The sequence below is a fragment of the Fundulus heteroclitus genome, chromosome 6 (assembly GCF_011125445.2).
Source record: "Fundulus heteroclitus isolate FHET01 chromosome 6, MU-UCD_Fhet_4.1, whole genome shotgun sequence".
In the NCBI taxonomy this organism is placed as follows: Eukaryota; Metazoa; Chordata; class Actinopteri; order Cyprinodontiformes; family Fundulidae; genus Fundulus; species Fundulus heteroclitus.
The window spans coordinates 21,091,925-21,110,023 of NC_046366.1; the positions used below are offsets into that span (position 1 = coordinate 21,091,925).

The window sequence follows — 18,099 nt, forward strand, 5'->3', positions numbered from 1 at the left end:
TAAAGGAAGGCATGACATCTACTGTTCACCTTTCATAATGCTGATAACTATCAAGAGAATTAGTTGACTCAACGAGCCTTCATTATATTCATTATTTTAGAATCCCAGTTCTTTGTCTGAGGGTGTATAGCTAGATGTGACCTGAGGGTTGCTGGCAAAGGCTGTAGTTTCTGCTCCATTTAACTCAAGCCCCTGCCTGAAATTTATAAAACTCCATCTAGCTAGCGCTTTCTCTCATGACCTCTCTCTTTTCATCACTAACTTACAATGACTGCATTTCTATGTATCGTTACTTACTGATCTTGCATACCAAAAAACATGTAAAAGAAGGAACCTTCCTCTGTTAGAAAAGAGGAATAATTTGTAAGAGAGCAACAAAATTAACAGCTGAATTAACTCCTGGGGAAAAGCAAAATGAGAAATACCAGTGCAATCTGTGGAAAAGGTCATATTACTTAGCAATATTAGGACATGGGCCTGTACAAGATTCTCTGGTATGATACCCCCAACCCTGTAAAAATACCACTATTTGACAGTAGTAGCACAGAAATCTGAAACAAATGTGTATCATGAGCTAATTGCTTTTACATACAAGAGAAAAAGCAACAATAACTCCTACTGCTGATAAAATTTCAAAATCCTGTTGTCAAAAATATAAATTTGCTGGCATTTTAATGTTGACCAATTTTAAAGGTGCATAGTTCAAGTTTTAAAGTTAAATATTACATATGTTTGTTCCCATACATTACACTTGCCTGATGTGTAAAATGAATAAGCTTCTATTTACCACAGTTGCCTCTATAGGACTGGATTAGTCAGTTTATGGGGGAGTGATTCGGACTGAATTATCTGGCCATGGGCGTGAGTGTGGCACGCTGCACGCTCTCAATCTCCGCCATAATTGATGCATTACCGAGATAACACGGGCTAACTTAAATATTTATAGCTTTCTTACCTCAGAAGACATCACAAAAGACCCTTGCAGTCACATCGGCTTTTCCTCATCTCCCAAGCATGGGCACAACACTGGTGTCATTTCAACTTGTCACCAGAGGGGGCAGACATCTGCAAAACTCCTGGGACTTACACTATGCTCCTTTAATACTCCCAACAGAAATTGAATAAGCAACATACATTGAATAAGATACAGTTACGTCCAAATTAGCTCAGACAGAGTCATTCTGTCTGGGAATAAAACAATCTAAAGACAAAAAAGTTTTCACATCTAAAGACAGAAGAAACACCTATTTTATTTATTTGTTTATTTTTTGCAAGTCAACCATTTGACTTGTATTGTGCAGCAACTGGTGAGGCAAGGGCAGCAGTACACTCCTTGCCTCATATAGCTGGATAGAAGTCTGCTCACTCTGGGACTTTTTCTCTGGCATTTGATTAACAGTATTTTAAACAGGGAGAACAATATGATGGAAAATTTGAATAGCTTTGAACCTTTTAAAACCTTGTTATACCCTGGTAACATTAACTGCCTTATGCCTAATCTTTGCTAGGAGTTACATGTCTCTCTTAAACTGGCCTTTCAATAAATAAGCAAAAGAAGAAGTAAAAAACAATTTCAATTTTAGCAAAGATTCTCAGGAACAAGTAAAACTCAATGACAAAAAAACACAGAATATTTTATTTTTACAGACCCATACAGACAACAGCTTAATTTTCACAAAAATGCATTTCTTGTTGTTGTATTAAGGCAATATGGGTGGCTTCCGTAAAATCTGCAGATCTGACATCAGACTTTGTTAATTACACATCATGTACAGAAATATATGTAAAAAAATAACATTAAAAACTGATTTTATTGACTTAGTCCACTGACGATGATAGAAATGTGTAGACAATAAAAGCGGTTAGTAAACATGGGTTGTCACTTTGGTGAGTTTGAATGAATTATTTTAAAAAATACACATTTTTACAACATCAGCATCATGTAGTCATTTTAAGTTTACATAACATGTTGAGATTCTGGAAAGAGGTGCTATGGTACAGCTTAACATGTTGTAACTCTGCAGTGAAGCAGACGTAATATTTACAACAAAATCAGTCTGTGGGGGATCGTTTATACACCAGCTGACATCAGTGCAGCAGAGCAGAACACCGATAGCACATTTGCTGTAATTTAACACAAGTTTACAAAAGACAGCTATGAAAAGTACATCTCACAATGTTTAAACAGATGGTTAAATATTCTGTGTTTTATACAAGTAATTTAAACACAGTTTTTAAAAAGGAGTTTGGTCAACTTCTTAACCAACCTTTACAATATATACTTCAGAATTTACCTACAGGTGCCTCTCAATAAAGTAGATTAAATTCAAAAAGTGATTTATTTCAAAAGTTTAAGTTTACTTTGACGATCTTGGCTTACGGGTACTGAAAACCCAGTTTCTCAGAAAATCTGATTATTAGATAACACTAATTAACTAAAATGCTTTTTCATAAACATGAAATATTGTCAAAAACTGTGATACACAATCATGGTGAAGATTGTTGAACTGATAATTGTCCAGCAGAAGGTCCCTGACGTCCTCTACAAGGAGGGTGGCCACAAAAGGTCATTACTAAACAAGCTGGCTCTTCAGAAAGTGCTATATCCAGGTATATTAAGGGAGAGTTCATTAAAAGAAAAAGGTGTGGTGGCTATTCCTGCTGCAAGTAAACTCTGCATTTAATTTGGAAATCAAGGTGTCAGAGTCTTCAGGACAAGCAGAGAGACAGAATAAAAGTTGTTTGAGGTCCAGTGTAAAGTTTCCCTCAGGCGTCAATGATTTAATGAGCCCTGTCATTTGTAGCTGGTGGCCCGTTGTCTTTTTGTCTACGTCTAAAGTCAGCAGAGCTTCCTATGTACTGTAGAAATTTCAGAGCACTCCATGTTTTCTTCTGTTTAAAAGCTTTATGCAGATGTTGAGTTGATTTCCCAGTAGGAAGCCTTGACACCTATGTTCATCACTAAAAGTATCACAACTTGTTTAATGACCATTATATGTGATATATGCTTGATAGGGCAGCAAGGTGGCCTGACCCAAATTCCATAAAGAACCTGCAGAGTTTAGTGTAGAATAAGATGAGATGAACACTGCTATGAAGGCAAGCTGGGCTTCTTTAAAGCCTCATTGATTGCCTCCGCGTGACGTTGCACTGGTGCACTAATTTGTGTAAAAAGGAGTCTCAAGTAAGTATTGAGTTCATGTACTGGCAGAACCATTTTCGTTAGCAGGCATCTCTGTATTAAAAACCTTTTTTTTTGTTTTTGGACTTCCAGTATTCCAGTTTTCTGGGAAACTGAATTTTGGATATTTTGCTCTCTTCATAAGCCATCATAGTTAAAATAGACAGAAATCAATGCTTGGAATTGATTAGTCTCTAGATAATATATAAATTAACTTAATTAAAATTCACTTCAGCAAATATTCTAACTCAATGAGACACACCTGCATAAATTTGGTCATTTATAGACACATTGTACGGCATTAAATAACACACTCATAAAAACAGATAACTGGGAAGAGTTCACTTGGCATGTCAACAGAAATGCAAAGATTAGTACACATATTTTCTAGAATAAAATAAAAGTATCTACATATTTTCTAAAATAAAATACAATCTGGTATCTACAATACTAGAAATTATGAAGATGATCAGATGAATCACATTTAAACATCAGCAGCATTTCAGGTCATCAACAAAATACATCCTTCTATCTTTTTGTAATCCATTCCAAAAAAACAAACAAAGACAACAAGAAAAAAGATTTTCATCCTCTTAATAGTTCAGGAAGAAACCAAGTTTTCTAGCAGATACCAAAGCAGACACATGGCGGTTTCCATTACTTTGTGGGATAAGCCTTATGAGACGTGAATGCTGGCATTACATTGAGAGAATATGCTGACCTGACCGGAGCGAGTCTTTAGGGAAGTGACTGGTCCCCACTCCATCAGGCTTCCCTTCTTCAGCAGCAGAAGCTTAGTTGTGACACTGATTATGAGAAAGCCACAAGGATTTTGTAAAGCCAAAAAGAATTTAATCTGCTTTTACTGTGCATGCATGATAAATCCGAGCACATCACTTTGTGCACTATATATGCAAATATTGCATAAATGGCTAAGAATCACTTTCACCTCTCAAAATAATAAATCTAATCTTAGATTTGCTTGTCTGGACTAAAGGTTTAACTTGGGACTCGGGTCCCAGTGTCATCAAACATGTCCTGAATTAGACTTCTCTTTCTGCCGGCACTCTCTCATTTGTTCATGTGCAGAGGAGAAAGTAAAACCTAGTAAAAAAAAATACCTTTACAATATGTAAAACAGCACAAAACAAGACAAAAAGTCTTCCTGTTGTATAAAATCCCCTCTCTATCCCAAAACAACTGTTTTCCCTCTCTTTTAAAAAAAGTGTCTTTTCCTTGCTTTTGATCATACTTTCCATTAATGACTGTTTTGGCAGACAAATAGATGCATTGTGGTCAATTAAAATTCAAGTATTATCGATTGCCCTCTTTCCCCCAGCCAGAGGGAGTGGCCTGTCTAGGCGGATATTAGCTGCAGGTCTTGTTGCGTTCTTGTCTTCCCCTAAATAACCACTAAGCAGCAAGTTGACAGCAATAACAACTTGAGAAAGACCTCCTGTATTGGGAATTGGCGACTTGTTTCTGTTGCAAAATACTCTTGAAAGGATTTCAAAACCCATTCCGTGAACACTGTACATTTCCATACAACAATGCATCTCCTAACAACCTGATTTATGTGCATTTTGAAACCTCAACAGCGGTAAATAATAGTGTCCTGTTGACTTAGACACACTACACTGACTCGTTTACAGTGAAGTACTCTGTCTAATTTGTAATACTGGACTAAAAGGGATGAAGGCTGTTCTGTGGATGAGCACGTCAGAAGGGATAAAGTTTGTTCCCACGCTCACACAGCTGTGGTCTGTTTGATGCTGTGGAAGCTAATCCTGGTCGGCGATGTGGGGATGGACATGGCGCGTGCCACTCGCACCCGAAGAGCATGGTTATCCTGCCAGCGGTGCCACCGTTTCCTCACAGCAGAACGGACCTGGAATGTTAAGCAAACACGGTCGATCACTTGAGCAGGTCTGCATCCGATGCATGGTAAAGAAAAGTTTTAGTGTAACAAACCTCCTTATTTTTTTTTGAAAGGATATTCAATTTTGAGAGGGGAATTTTTTTTTTTGATTTAAAAAGAAATGATGTACTTCTCTAGCTTTTTATTAGAGATAGATAAAGCTCCAGCCAAGAGACCTGAAGTACATATAAGGCTAAAATGAACTTGACTGAACAGTATAATAAACAGGATCTAATTGAAATATACGGACACCAAGTTGAATCTGCAAATGAATTTGAATTTGTTTGTAGAATTGGATTGACTGAATTATATATATTTTATATAAATTGCATTTGTTTGTCTTGTAAGTATTGCCTTTGGTTTCAAAGTGGAGTAAACAACCCAGAAAAATTGAAGACGGTGAGATTGAGGGTTTTAAAAAAGCAGATAGTCGAAACCAAGATATTAGATGGTACTCTGTTTTGTGACATTCTTACTGACGTTGAAAGATACAGAGAGAAAAACACCTCTAAATAAATTATTATTATCAATAAAACATTGACGTATATGAAACCTGAACTCAAGATACTTTTTGCACTTTTCGTATTTACCTAATTATCTGCAGCACAGTATTTGTTTATGACACTCAAGAGTCTCTGACAAAACTCAAGTACTGAAACCTTCTCTTGGCCTACTGTCTTGGATTATTTTTGCCTCATCCTGAGTCAGATGTGGCTGAATTCTGCATGACTAATCGCAGCCAATTTTCATGTGTGCAGCTTGCAAAACCGTGCTATACTTAGAAACAATATGCTGTTGATCAAATCTGTGCTTTCCGCTTATAGTTTAAGCCTTTTCTCCTATTTACAATTCGGTTGAAAGTTGGAGATTGACTGCACTGGCTGCTGAAATTTGATATCCACAGACAGCTCTCGATGTGTACAAAATGCACCTGAAACATTTTTCCTTAAGTTTTCTAACTTTTTAAAAATGACTTTCTGAAGTTTTGTAAGTGATACCCTTAATAAGTTTCATATTTAAGGAACTTTAATGAAGTATCAGACTAAACTTCTGAGGCTTAATTTCAAATGACTTGGATTGTTTTTAGGACAAAATAAAAACATTTCGGGTCATTTTTCACTTTAAGCAACTGCTGATGTCACAAACTTTAGCTTTGGGACAAGTAAGGATAATAGATCCAGGTAATCCTTTTTTCAGGATGGAGTTGTTTTAATTGTATGTCCCTTCCTCATCCAAAAAATATTTCTCCAAAAAAGCAATTTTCATTCTCGAGATAAAACAAAACTAACCAATGAAGTTTGATATAAAATGGTAAATGGCTTGTATAGTGCTTTATCAAGTCCAACGACCCCAAAGCGCTTTACACTACAGTCAGTCAGTCACAGCCACAGCTGCCCTGGGGAAGACTGACAGACGCGGGGCTGCCACATACCGGCACCACCGGACCATCTGACCACCACCAGCAGGCAGTGCGGATGAAGTGTCTTGCCCAAGGACGCAGTGAGTGACACGGTCAGAGCAGCGGACGGCCTCCCCAACTCTTGCGCCACTGTCACTCCGATATGAAAGAGAAGCTACAATAAGGTATATGCAGTGGGCAAAATATGTATTTAATTCCTGAGCTGAAGCAGGTTAATTTTAATGTGTAAAAACCAGCATATCACTAAAGAAAAGAATAATCAATTAATCCGCTTTTCCTCCCATTGTCTATATCTGGTTATCTTTGTAGAGTTGTGGGGTAAATGGTACATATCTTGAGTACTCATTGGGTGAGAGGAGGGGTAAAGTTAGAGTACAACGGGAAAGGAACCAAAGCACGCACAGGAGCAAACCCAAACTCCATAGAGAAAGATGAACCCCGGACATTCTTGTTGCGTGGCATCAGTGCTAACAGATGTTTTTGAGGTGGTCTAGGCCTGCTTCCAAAAGGACTCCGGCGCGGTTTGCTTTGTGTTTGAATACTAAACGGCCCTCATCCAAAACAACTGCAAAAACATACGTCTTTTAGTAGTACACAGTAACATAGTACTCAAATCATACCTGTCAGCACAAAAGGTTGATCCTAAGAGATTGATTTTGGTCTTATGACAACAGCAGTATCTGCCGTGGTTGTTTTAAATTGTTTTGATGTAAACAGGGGAACCAAAGTCCGTTGTGTACATTTTCCTTCTATAGCAAAAGGATGCAAGATTTTGACGCAATAAATAGCATATTTTCCCATCTGCATTCTTGGTGACTGTTGTCCCATCTGCCTTCCGATCATTGAAAATCTCCCCCCGTGTATCAGTAGAGACCCTTCAATTTTCTCATGAGCCAACCCCAGGAACCAAGTTTTTGCATGAAACTCCAGACTGAGCGAGGATGATGGTTATTTTATAGTTCTCCTATTTCCAGATATTTTCAGCAAAAGTTATTTACTCCTCACCAGGTTTAAAGTTTCTTCATCTTATTGGAGTTCATTTCTGACTTTTGCAGATTTACCAGCCTCTCTCTGACATTCTTTGACAGCACTGTGGTCTGTCCATACTGGTGGAGATGTTGGAAATTTAGAAACAAATTCCATGGATAGGTGCGGAGGTCAGGAACTTCTCATTTTGCTTGGCACATACCCGTTCTTTGGGGGCCAGCATTCAACTTATGTTGTAGGAATTAAATATTACACAATAAAATATAAACCTTTTTTAACTTCATACAATGCACTCTAGTTGATATTTTATCTCTTCAAATTGAAATGAAACCACCATATTATTTAGAATCAGTGTTTTTGTTAGTAAGCAAAGGATCAGCAGGAAATCAAATACTTTATTCACAAAGTGCTATTGATAATATGACAAAGAAATGACCAATTTGTCTTAAAAGCAAGGAAGTAAATTATTTCAGTCTTCACAATTTGATGGATATGTATAAAAGAAGATGCTGACTTTGAACATTTGTGTCACACATAATTTGATTGTAATACTTCTTAAAAGTATCTTTTCATTGTGCATATATGTAAATATAATCAGCTTCTAGTTCCATCTTAGATTAATAAAAGCTTAAGAACCACATGAGGCTGCAGACCCTCAGTGTAGCTCATGAAAAAGACAAAATTGCACCACAAACACAATCAACCAATTACAAAAGCTCCGTTCAAGACTTTTGAGGATAGCATTTGTTTTTGTTTTTAAGGGGAACTTAATACCAGCAAATGCAAGACAAGAAACTTTCTGCCTGCCTAATTTAAATAAAAAAACTGACTGCTGGTTGTAAATCCTATTAATTACCATGATCTGTACAAGATTGGATCAGGAACTTAGCGAAACAAGACACGCTCTGCTTTGACTGGCAGTTTGGGTCTCAAGGCGGCCCAGTAATATAGAGAGACTGTCACAAAACTGATAAAATCTAGCAACAATCAATACACAAGCCTGCATTACCGCTATTAAAATGAGACAGCAGAGATAACAGCACAGAGTGAGCTTCTTAGCCGTTTTCCTGTTTCTAATCATTCAGTTCTCGATGTCCTTGAGGAACTTGTTTTTAATAAACAAAAGTGATGTCGATCGTGCTATGTAATGTTTGTCCAGAGGGAAATCATACTTTGTAGAAACAACCAAAATGATGGTTGAACCAAATTCATATAAATATAAATATGAACCAGTCCTCAGTGGCTATAGACCTGATATTACACATCATCCTAGAGTAGGGTTGCCATCTTTTGATTTTCCAAAGAGGGCACTTTAATGAAACTGTTAACTTAAAGAAGACTTTACCATATTTAAAGTGTGCCTCCTCTATGTGGTGTCATTGGAGAATACTTTTATTAAGGCCTTTAGGTCCTAAAAAGGCCTATCAACGCTGACCCAGCAACTCGTAAACAGCTCTCTGAGCAGTTTCAGAAGGGGGAAGGGGTCAAATAAGGTGCTCTGCTGCCTCTTACACTCCTCCCTTATCTTTCAAGGTCAATGCTTGAGTATTCTGTGGGTGAGAATCAATGTCTGGGTTTTCTGACGTTAAGCTGGAGCATGATTTAGGGATGTATAAGATTGTGCGGGGAGCAGATGAGAGCAGAACAGAGCATGTAGCCTCACGCTTCTGGGTGTGTATTTACTTTTACTTTGCTTCTTAATAAAGTGCTGTGCTGGAACTTTGATCAACACACCGTTTCCTTTTATTTATTAAGTAACTCAGGAATCAGTTTTCATTATTTCCCACAACAGTGGTTATAAAGAGTATGTGAATAAACTTCCCAAGTCAACTAACACAAAAATAACTTCATAATCTTTAGAATTCAAATAATGATAAAACCTAATGTCTCTTCTGCATTAGAAGAGAAGAACAAAATAATAGCTCTCCTTTCAAGTTTTACTGGACAAATAAATGAACAAAAATCTGAAATAAAAACAAATCAGTAGGTCCTCTTTTATTTTTTATTTTATTTTGGTACCTGGATTATTGAGATGTATCAGGACACAAAATGGAAATGTTTTTAGGTAAATAGGTAAATAATGCTTTTAGGTAAATAGGTATTGTCTTTATCCTCCTTGTCTGGGCTTTCACGTATAGAGCTAATCTTTCTCATTAGTTTTAAGTCGCTCAACAACTAAGTTTAAAAGTCTGTTCAAGAAGTGTCTTGGAAATTATGTTGCACAAGGAGAATCCCCTGCAGTGACTCAACAGACATCTGGTTCCTATTCTTGCCCCTCTGACTCTGCATAAGTGAGAAAAAGCCTCCAGGATTTGCAATGTGTGAGGGAAGTGCAATGAGAAACGGTGCAATCTTTAGTAATTCTAATTAACATGATGTTTTTGGCCTTCTGAAAATATTTGGTCCCTTCTGGTGCACCAGTACTCCCCACTGAATTTTCCATCAGTGTTGCACCTCTCTGTGAATTTCTTTAGACGGGTGACCTGGTTTTAACACTTGACATTGTCATCTGCTACCCGTCCTCTTTTAGATTCTTGATGCAGGCTTAAACAGCGTTCCCATCCACTCAGATGCAACCACATAATGTTTAAAACCCCTTCATGGGAGCCATCCATTTCTCATGATGCTCCAGACATGAGCTTGCACATCAGCACAGAAATGGTCTCAGTCCTTATTAAGTCCATTTCTACACTTTTTGTGCTGGTAGAAACTCAGCTGTAAGAGATGTAAAGTTATCACTCTTGCATTCAAGAACAAAAGGTGTGGACACTGTTCAAAATGTTCTTCACCTCCATAACGGATATGTTTTCCTTTTCAATTCCTTAAATGTCGGTGTGGAACACAGACACAAGTGAGTGCGTGTGCCAGAGGTTGTAGCCATTGAGGTAATTTAAAAAAAAAAAAACCTTCCTAATCACTATTGGTAGCGTTTGCTGCGACAGAGAGAACGCCTTTCAAGCTGGAGATATCTGTATCATCCTCTCAATGCCTGGAACAATGACATCATCCATCTTCTTCTGTATTCAATATGAACTAATTCACAGAACTCCTTTAAGTTCTCAGTGCACACAGTGTGAATGTGGAAATACCAGAAATTTCTTAAACACGATGGTCAACATCTATTGTGTCATCCCCATGGTGAGCATAATTATTCAGAAAGTATGCTGAACGAGTTAAGCCAGTTCTTTCAGCCACTCTGGACGGCAACCTGTGTGTAGTCAGCCACAGCAGGAGCCAAAGAACCGGAGGTAGCACTCCGCCAGAGGACTTATTTCTTGCCGCGGAGCACTCACGGCCAATCAGGAGAAGGATTATTTGAACATGTATTGCGGGTCATATGATGGTGATTATTGACATAAGTTACACAAACAACACCAATTAAAGCCTTGTTCTGTTGCGTTTTGAGTGGTCAGTATGACTAGAAAACTCTATATAAGTTCAGTCCATGTACCATTCCTACCCCAGAAGGCATAAGCATCTAAAAGATCTCTTTGAAAAAAACTGCAAACTGTGAGTTACAACAACATTTATTTCCCCTTTGGTTTAACAAAGTATTTTTCAAACTAATTTAAAACAATTTCTTCAACTTTTTCCTGATGAAGCAGAGCAGCCAAATTATCTATAATTTTTGGGGTGCAATTGACCTCAGATTAGCTATTTTAAAACGGGCTTCGAGGACTTCCAGACAGCTGCTGGCATTTTGCGGATTTGCTTTTATTTTAATCAGGATTTTAATTGGAGCACTTATTGAAGGTTTTCGGTCCTGCTGAAAGAGCAATATTAAAGTATGGCAATTTCACTGAGTGACTAGGGCAGTTTCTTAGCATTCATTTTGGTTAAAGTTGCTTTTGTCAGATTGGATTTGAAAAACGATTGAGGTATATGCATACAGGACTTATTAAGGCTATAAATCAAAATCCATGATGATTAAAGTTTTTTTTTTTTTTTGTCAAACATCAGGTACTCACCTCTCCGTTTAGAAAGCAGTAAAACACTGACACAAAGAATCCCTGCAGAATAAGACACATTATCAGTCAAAGCAAAAATGTAAAACCACATTTTTTTAACACTACTAAAATGAGATAAAATGTAATTTACATATAAAAGGCATTAACATTATATTCCAGAAGCCCATTTTTTCCAATTTTGAAAGGTCCACAATTTATGTTTCTCAGACCCTCCTTCCATTTGTGCATAGATAATAAAAAGATAAACCAAAAAATGAAGCTACAGAGCAGTAATCCAGCCCACATGGGCCTGCTAATCCTGACAGCCGAGAGCAAAGAACATAAGGCAGGAGGGATGTAGACTTTGTAAGCACAGCCTGGATGCTAGCTCAAATTATCCTCCCACTGGAAAGCTCAAAAGCAGCTCGAAGATATGATACAGCTCTGCGATGAAAACCGATTCACATAAGTGGGTTTTTAACTGTTGCCCACTGATATACACAGTGAAACAAAATCATTCTCACCTGAAAAGACTGTAAAAAGGAGTTAAAATAGATAAAAACTATTTGCGAGATGTCGTCCTCCCCCGGATTTACGAAGAACAGCATGTAGGTGATACCCAGCAGAGGTAACAAGACGAGTGTGGCTTTCACAGCTTTTCTGTAAAGACAAGGATACAACATGAACAGCATTTTTTTTTTTTTATCCTTGCAAAAGTAGAGGGTTGAATGTATCTTATTCTGGAAATCATATGATATTGTGGAGAAAAAAAAGCAACACTTCCAAGTCACTGCAACTCACGAGATTGTCAGATTTGTTTGCAAGATTTGAACCTTTTTATAATAAGTGACTTTTGAACAGTGCCTTTTAAAACTATTCAGGATTCTTGACACATTACACATTTTTATATGTTTTGGACAAACTTTATTGCATTCGATTGAGATTTTTTGAGATAGACAAACATAAAGTTTTTGCATATTTATACAGAAGGAAATGGATTTTATTTTATTTTCATCTAAAAATCTGATAGGTAGGATTGTCATTTGGTTTCAGTTCCCCTGAGTTAATACTGAAATACTGAAATAGTGAAAATTACCTTTCACTAGAAATACAGCAGCAAGTCTTCTGGTGGATGTCTATAATATCAGTGTCATTTTAGGGATGAAGGTTTTTACACATTCTTTATTGAAAATAGCTCAGACTCAGACAGGCTGGACAGAGAATTATCTTTAAGCACTTAATCGTAAGTCTTACACCATATTCTCAATTTCAGTCCCTGTGTATAAACCCTGGTTATACTCAAAATAAATTACGCAAAGGTGGACTCTATTTACTTATTCAGTGACCTATTTTATTTTTACATGTCCTATCTGGCTGTGTAAGACTTGAAATTGCTTTATTAGTGCCAAAGAGAGCCTAATAGATTTACTTTCATAAGGTGAGCATTACTGTATCTGCTATAGTGTATAAACTCTGGTTATACTGAAAATAAATTCAGTTCAGGATAACCAGTACTTATTCAGTGACTTCTGAAAGCAATTGATCAGCGTGTGAATGACTGAACATAGTGTGCAGCGCTTTGGAGTACTCTGGACTAAATAAAGCGCCATACAAGTACACGCTATTCATTTTATGACTTTATTCACACAATTAACCAAAAAAAAAAAAAAAGAAAAAAGACATCCCACTCACCAAAAGGGGGTCACCAGTCTGTGGCACTGTTATTTTTGGGGTCGCAGGCTGAAATGTTTGGGAACCCCTGATGTAGATGCATATATGCTTTACATGTTGCTGTACCACCTGCTTATCTCTTCCAGTATCGCAATAATGAACTTCTGTCTCAACCTGCCGGTAAACCTTGCATTTAAATATAAATAGTCTGAGCTCTGACACCAAAACCACTTTGTTTTCTTCAACCTATTCCCAAGTTGAAAGAAAAAAAAAAGAACGTACACTGATAGCAGGTGTTGAAAACAAGCTTTCCTGTTTCAATCAGGCACATACGAGGTTTTCCACTTCTTTCCAGTGGTTAATGGTGGGACTAAATAAAAGAGGCTTTTTGCAAAAAGCACTGTAATTACCCCGACCTCACTCTGATACGGGACTTAAGCATGACAGACACATCTAATCCAAAACCTTTCTGCTGTGTTCACAGCATTAACTCCAGACCTGATGTCTGCCATTGGTTCTTTGTAAGATGACTGAACCATGAAAACACAGCTGCAAACGCAGAAGGCAAGACGATGAAGTGGGAGCAATTATTATGGCAGATTAATTTGATCTTGGCTGTAAAATGACAGCATTTCTTTTATTATTGCAGCGCCCTCTAAATGATTAGGTGACAATATCTTTTTTCAAAGGCGAGTATATAGTAGGGCTGCACAGATGTGCAGTTGGTAGCGCTGTTGCCTTACAGCAGGAAGGTGGTGTAGGTTTGAATCCTGGCCTGAGGTCTTTCTGCATGAAGATTGTGTGTTACTCTCTGTGCATGCATGGGTTCTCTCCAGGTACAATGGTGCCTCCCACAGTTCAAAAGCTTGACTGTTAGGTTAATTGGTCTCTCCAAATTCCCCTCATGTGTGAGTGTCTGTGTGTAAGGTTGTGTCTCACTGTGTCACCCTGTGTCCAAAGTGTTCCCCACCTCTTGCCCGTTAACCACTAGGGATAGGCACTAAGCTTTGACTGTATTATTAATTTACAGAAACATCATCAGAGCTGAATTCAGGTTTCCTGCACAGCTGCCACTGTGTGATGTAGTTTTGTGGTAATTTGCAAATGGAGGTGGTAACTGTGGTCTGATTATTTGGAATAAGGCATTTAATGCCAGGTGTGAACACCTGCACTCAAAACTATGTACTTCTAACTAAATAATCCAAAATGCATTCTACTGCAAGGTCTGAACGTAGCCACATTTTACATGTAAGTGCCAAAATGCATTTCTCCCAACCAATGTTTTCCTCCGATAAATCATAACAAGTAGAAAGTGTGACTGTCGACACAAGCATTCCCAAAATCTTCTTACCTGTACTGAATTGTTTCTGAAGTGGTCGAGGCTCTCAGTTTGGTCATGAGAATCCGTACTATGTTGAAGAGGAAAACAAAGTTTATCTAGAAAGAGGGAACAAAACACACTGTAGCTGAGCTCTGTGGTAATGATTCGCAGTGAAGAACATAGAGGACAATTATCTGGTGAGAACAGACAGCTCAGTGAGCTGTTGGTAAGCTTACTGAGCTGTCTGTAAGCTGTGGGAGCACAACTCAAAGCACAACGGGGAGGAACACAATGCATCACAGGATCCAAGGTAGTTACAAAAATAATACATGATCATAAGGAGTTGTACAGAACTGCAGGTTCCATAAATAATACGTCTATATTTCCTGGAGACAGGAATATTCATTGCATAAATCCAAAATCTGGATTTCACACAGGAACAGCATTCTTTAACCATTTAGTTAATGGGTCATTCCTTAAAACGCCTCACCCTTGCATTTAAGGCACCCAAAAATCTCTATACTATAAACTATAAAACAGAAGTCAAAAGTGGTAGTTCAGTTGTTTTTCAATGCAGACAAGTTATTATGAAATTAGCTAATCAGATAAACAAAGACCCCTTTGAGTTATGTCTTCTAATACAGAAAAGCACTGCCATCCATAGATCATCATTTAGTCTTGAACTGCATGGTCTTGAAGCCTGTCACACTATAATGACTGTAGACGGCAAAGGCTTTGTTTTCTGACCAAAATATCGCTTTCTGACAGGATAACTAGGATGACTGTACGCCTGCTTATCGAAAAATTTAATGGTGAGCATTGCTGTTATAAAGCAAGTCTGTCGGTCTGTCGGTGGGGGAAAAAAGTTTCATAGGATTTCAACTGGATTCTCCAGGAAGTAACAGCCTGGAGCTGAGGGAGCACAACATGCAGTTTATATCTTGGCTAGGATAGATACAGTATATGAAGGAGGGAGTCGACAGCCAGACCATTTTTCATTAGCATAACGGTTCTCTGGTAACAAACTTTCTTTTACCATGTTTTTACTTTTAATGTGTCGTCTGTCAGTATTGTGTTTATAAAATAAATCTAAAAGACATTTTGGTGTAGCACAATGTCTTTTCTCCATGTGTGAGCCAAATAAGCCCAATGATGAAGAAAGATTTTACTGCAGATACTGTCTGAGGATTTTAACCTCCCTTCCAATGTCAGCATGAGTATTGCAATCTCCATGGCACTTTTTAGGGTCAAATAACACATCATGAAACCTCATTGTACATGGACTTGTAAAGTTTAATTGCCGAGACAGAGCTTCCTCAACACGTCATTTTGTCAGCTAGTATAATTGGTGCAGTTAAACTGACATGAGTAAAACATTGACTGATTTGGGAAGAAAGGGATACCTAAAAAAATCCCTGCATGGCTTCTTAATATAAAGTACTGTATTTTTCTGACTATAAGGTGCACTTAAAATACTTACATTTTCTAAAAAAAAATTGATGGTGCGGCTTATAATCCAGTGCACCTCATACAGTATATGATTACCGTTGTGCTTACTGGGCAATTTTATGTGGTACAATGCGCTCAAAAATCTGTTAAAATGTGTATGTATGACTTTGGTTAGCAATGAAGTCACTCCGCTCAACGAATATTTGGAACATTACGGCACACTCTGTCACTACCTGATAGGACCCCTAAGCTGTCTATAAGACTGCCTGACTGTAATGTCTAAACTAGAAGTGCATTCATGTAAGGCAGTCCACGCCCAAAGTACATGCTAGCAACAATAAACCTAGTAATCTAATTCAATATAAATGTTGTTTATTTTGGCTTTATGTTAGAAACAGGACAGTGTAGTTCAACTACTCTGTCCTCCCAACAGAGACAATAGTTCTGTCTCTAAGGAGAGAGCTGTGTACGTGAACGGGTGGAGTGATATTACGCACTTGGGAAGAATATTTAATGCAATTTATAATCCGGTAAGCCTTATGTGTGGACATAGACACAAATAGAGACAATTATTCACAATGTGCCTTATAATCTGGTGCGTAGGGCTGGACAATATAGAAAAAAAGCATATTGATAAAACAGAAATCATATTGATTGATATTGATAATTATCAACAAATTCAAATCATATATTTTAAGTGCAGCCCTGACCATTTTATGCTGTTGCTTAGCAACCTATTTTTTTTAGATAGAGAACACACAAACACTTAATTGAAACTTAACCCTTTGTTCAACCAACTTTTAAGAAAGAAAAAAGAAGGTATGCTCTGTGAAATCTTTGAAGGGGGCAGAGCTTGGTAAAGGAGCATTCCTCGGTCTGCATTTGTGATTTGTTGGTAGGATGTATGACTGTAATATTAACCTACATGGCTAGAATGCATAAGGAAGGAAAACTGTTCTTTTATTGAACTTTTTATTGACCCTTTTGTTCCTATCATTGATATACGTCTATCGATCGATATATATTGATATTGAATTATCGTCCAGCCCTATCGGTGTGCTTTATGGTCCGAAAAAACACGGTATTATTGTGACAGTGTTGATAAAAATGGGATGACAGATGAATGCCTGTGCACTTCAGAGTAACAACACTGGTCAGAACTATTGCAGAAATTGCATCTATCTGAACATTTCCAAACTTTTTGTTTTGCCAGATACAATTATTTTGTTACAAATAATCATCTGTCACTGTGGTGACATACAGGCAGACCTTGTTCCCTACAGAACACTTTAAAATTCAGTCTTAGGCCACCTGTTTATTAGGTCTATATGTTTTCAGACAACATTTCCTCTGATTTCCTTCTCCCTTTTGATAAATCCCCGAATAAAACTTAAAGCAGCTCTAGCTTGAACTCAGGTTAGAGCTGCAGACTTTGCTTTCATTACTCTCTTCTTTGGTGGACATTGTGTTATATAATGATGCCTGAATTTGGGGTTGCAAGCATAAGGTCATCACTCTTTGACAAAACTGTCTGCTTTGTTCTCAGCTAACTTGTTTTTTTTCTCTCTCACAGCTCTGTATATCATTCTCTATTTTGAACATGAACATAAATAAAACGGTTGTGAGCCAAAAAGTCCAAACACAATTGAAAACAAAAATTTGTTAAACTAATCTTATATCCCTTCCAAGTGTTGATGGTCATGAATTTGGAATAGTGTGAAATAAAATCTATCGCATTCTTAGAAGCTACTGACCAGAAGCACAAGAATAACTGGTCCCTGGTAAATGTAGTCCATATATTTTCCAGGTTCTTTACCAAACCAGCATCTGTTGAAAGGAAAGATAAGTAAAAAAAGAAAGACAAATATATTTAAATACAATATTAACATAAAAAGATAACTTTCTTCTAACTTTCATCGAAACACTTACTTTTCATTTTCATAATACAATTTTCCGACAGCCCAAGCCACGATTATAGGACATGGAATGCCTGGAACACAAGCAGGAAAGGGGATCAAGGTAACATATATTGTTTTAACAGTATGTTTGTATTTACTTTTAAAAGCCCTAATGAAAATATAAACCCTTTAGACTTTTCTATTAATAATTTCAAGTAACTCCACACAGTGGCAGTGAAAAAAGTAAGTCAGACTAATTTAACAATCATGAAGACAGAGACATTGTCCTATTATCCTTCTCTGAAAG

General features: G+C 37.4%; 1 protein-coding gene across 1 annotated transcript in view; it reads right to left on the minus strand.

The window, feature by feature from the left end:
- Positions 1–1,613: 1,613 nt before the first annotated feature.
- The window catches only part of LOC105919869 (corticotropin-releasing factor receptor 2), a 66,523-nt gene continuing 50,037 nt past the window's right edge, over positions 1,614–18,099 (minus strand). Inside the window, exons 7-12 of the mRNA XM_012855310.3 lie at positions 17,824–17,884; positions 17,649–17,721; positions 14,476–14,561; positions 11,978–12,113; positions 11,475–11,516; positions 1,614–5,069 (exon numbers count right to left, since the gene is read on the minus strand). Coding sequence (XP_012710764.1) covers positions 4,929–5,069; positions 11,475–11,516; positions 11,978–12,113; positions 14,476–14,561; positions 17,649–17,721; positions 17,824–17,884 — 539 coding nt within the window. The 3' untranslated portion in view covers positions 1,614–4,928. The remainder of the gene's footprint in view (positions 5,070–11,474; positions 11,517–11,977; positions 12,114–14,475; positions 14,562–17,648; positions 17,722–17,823; positions 17,885–18,099) is intronic.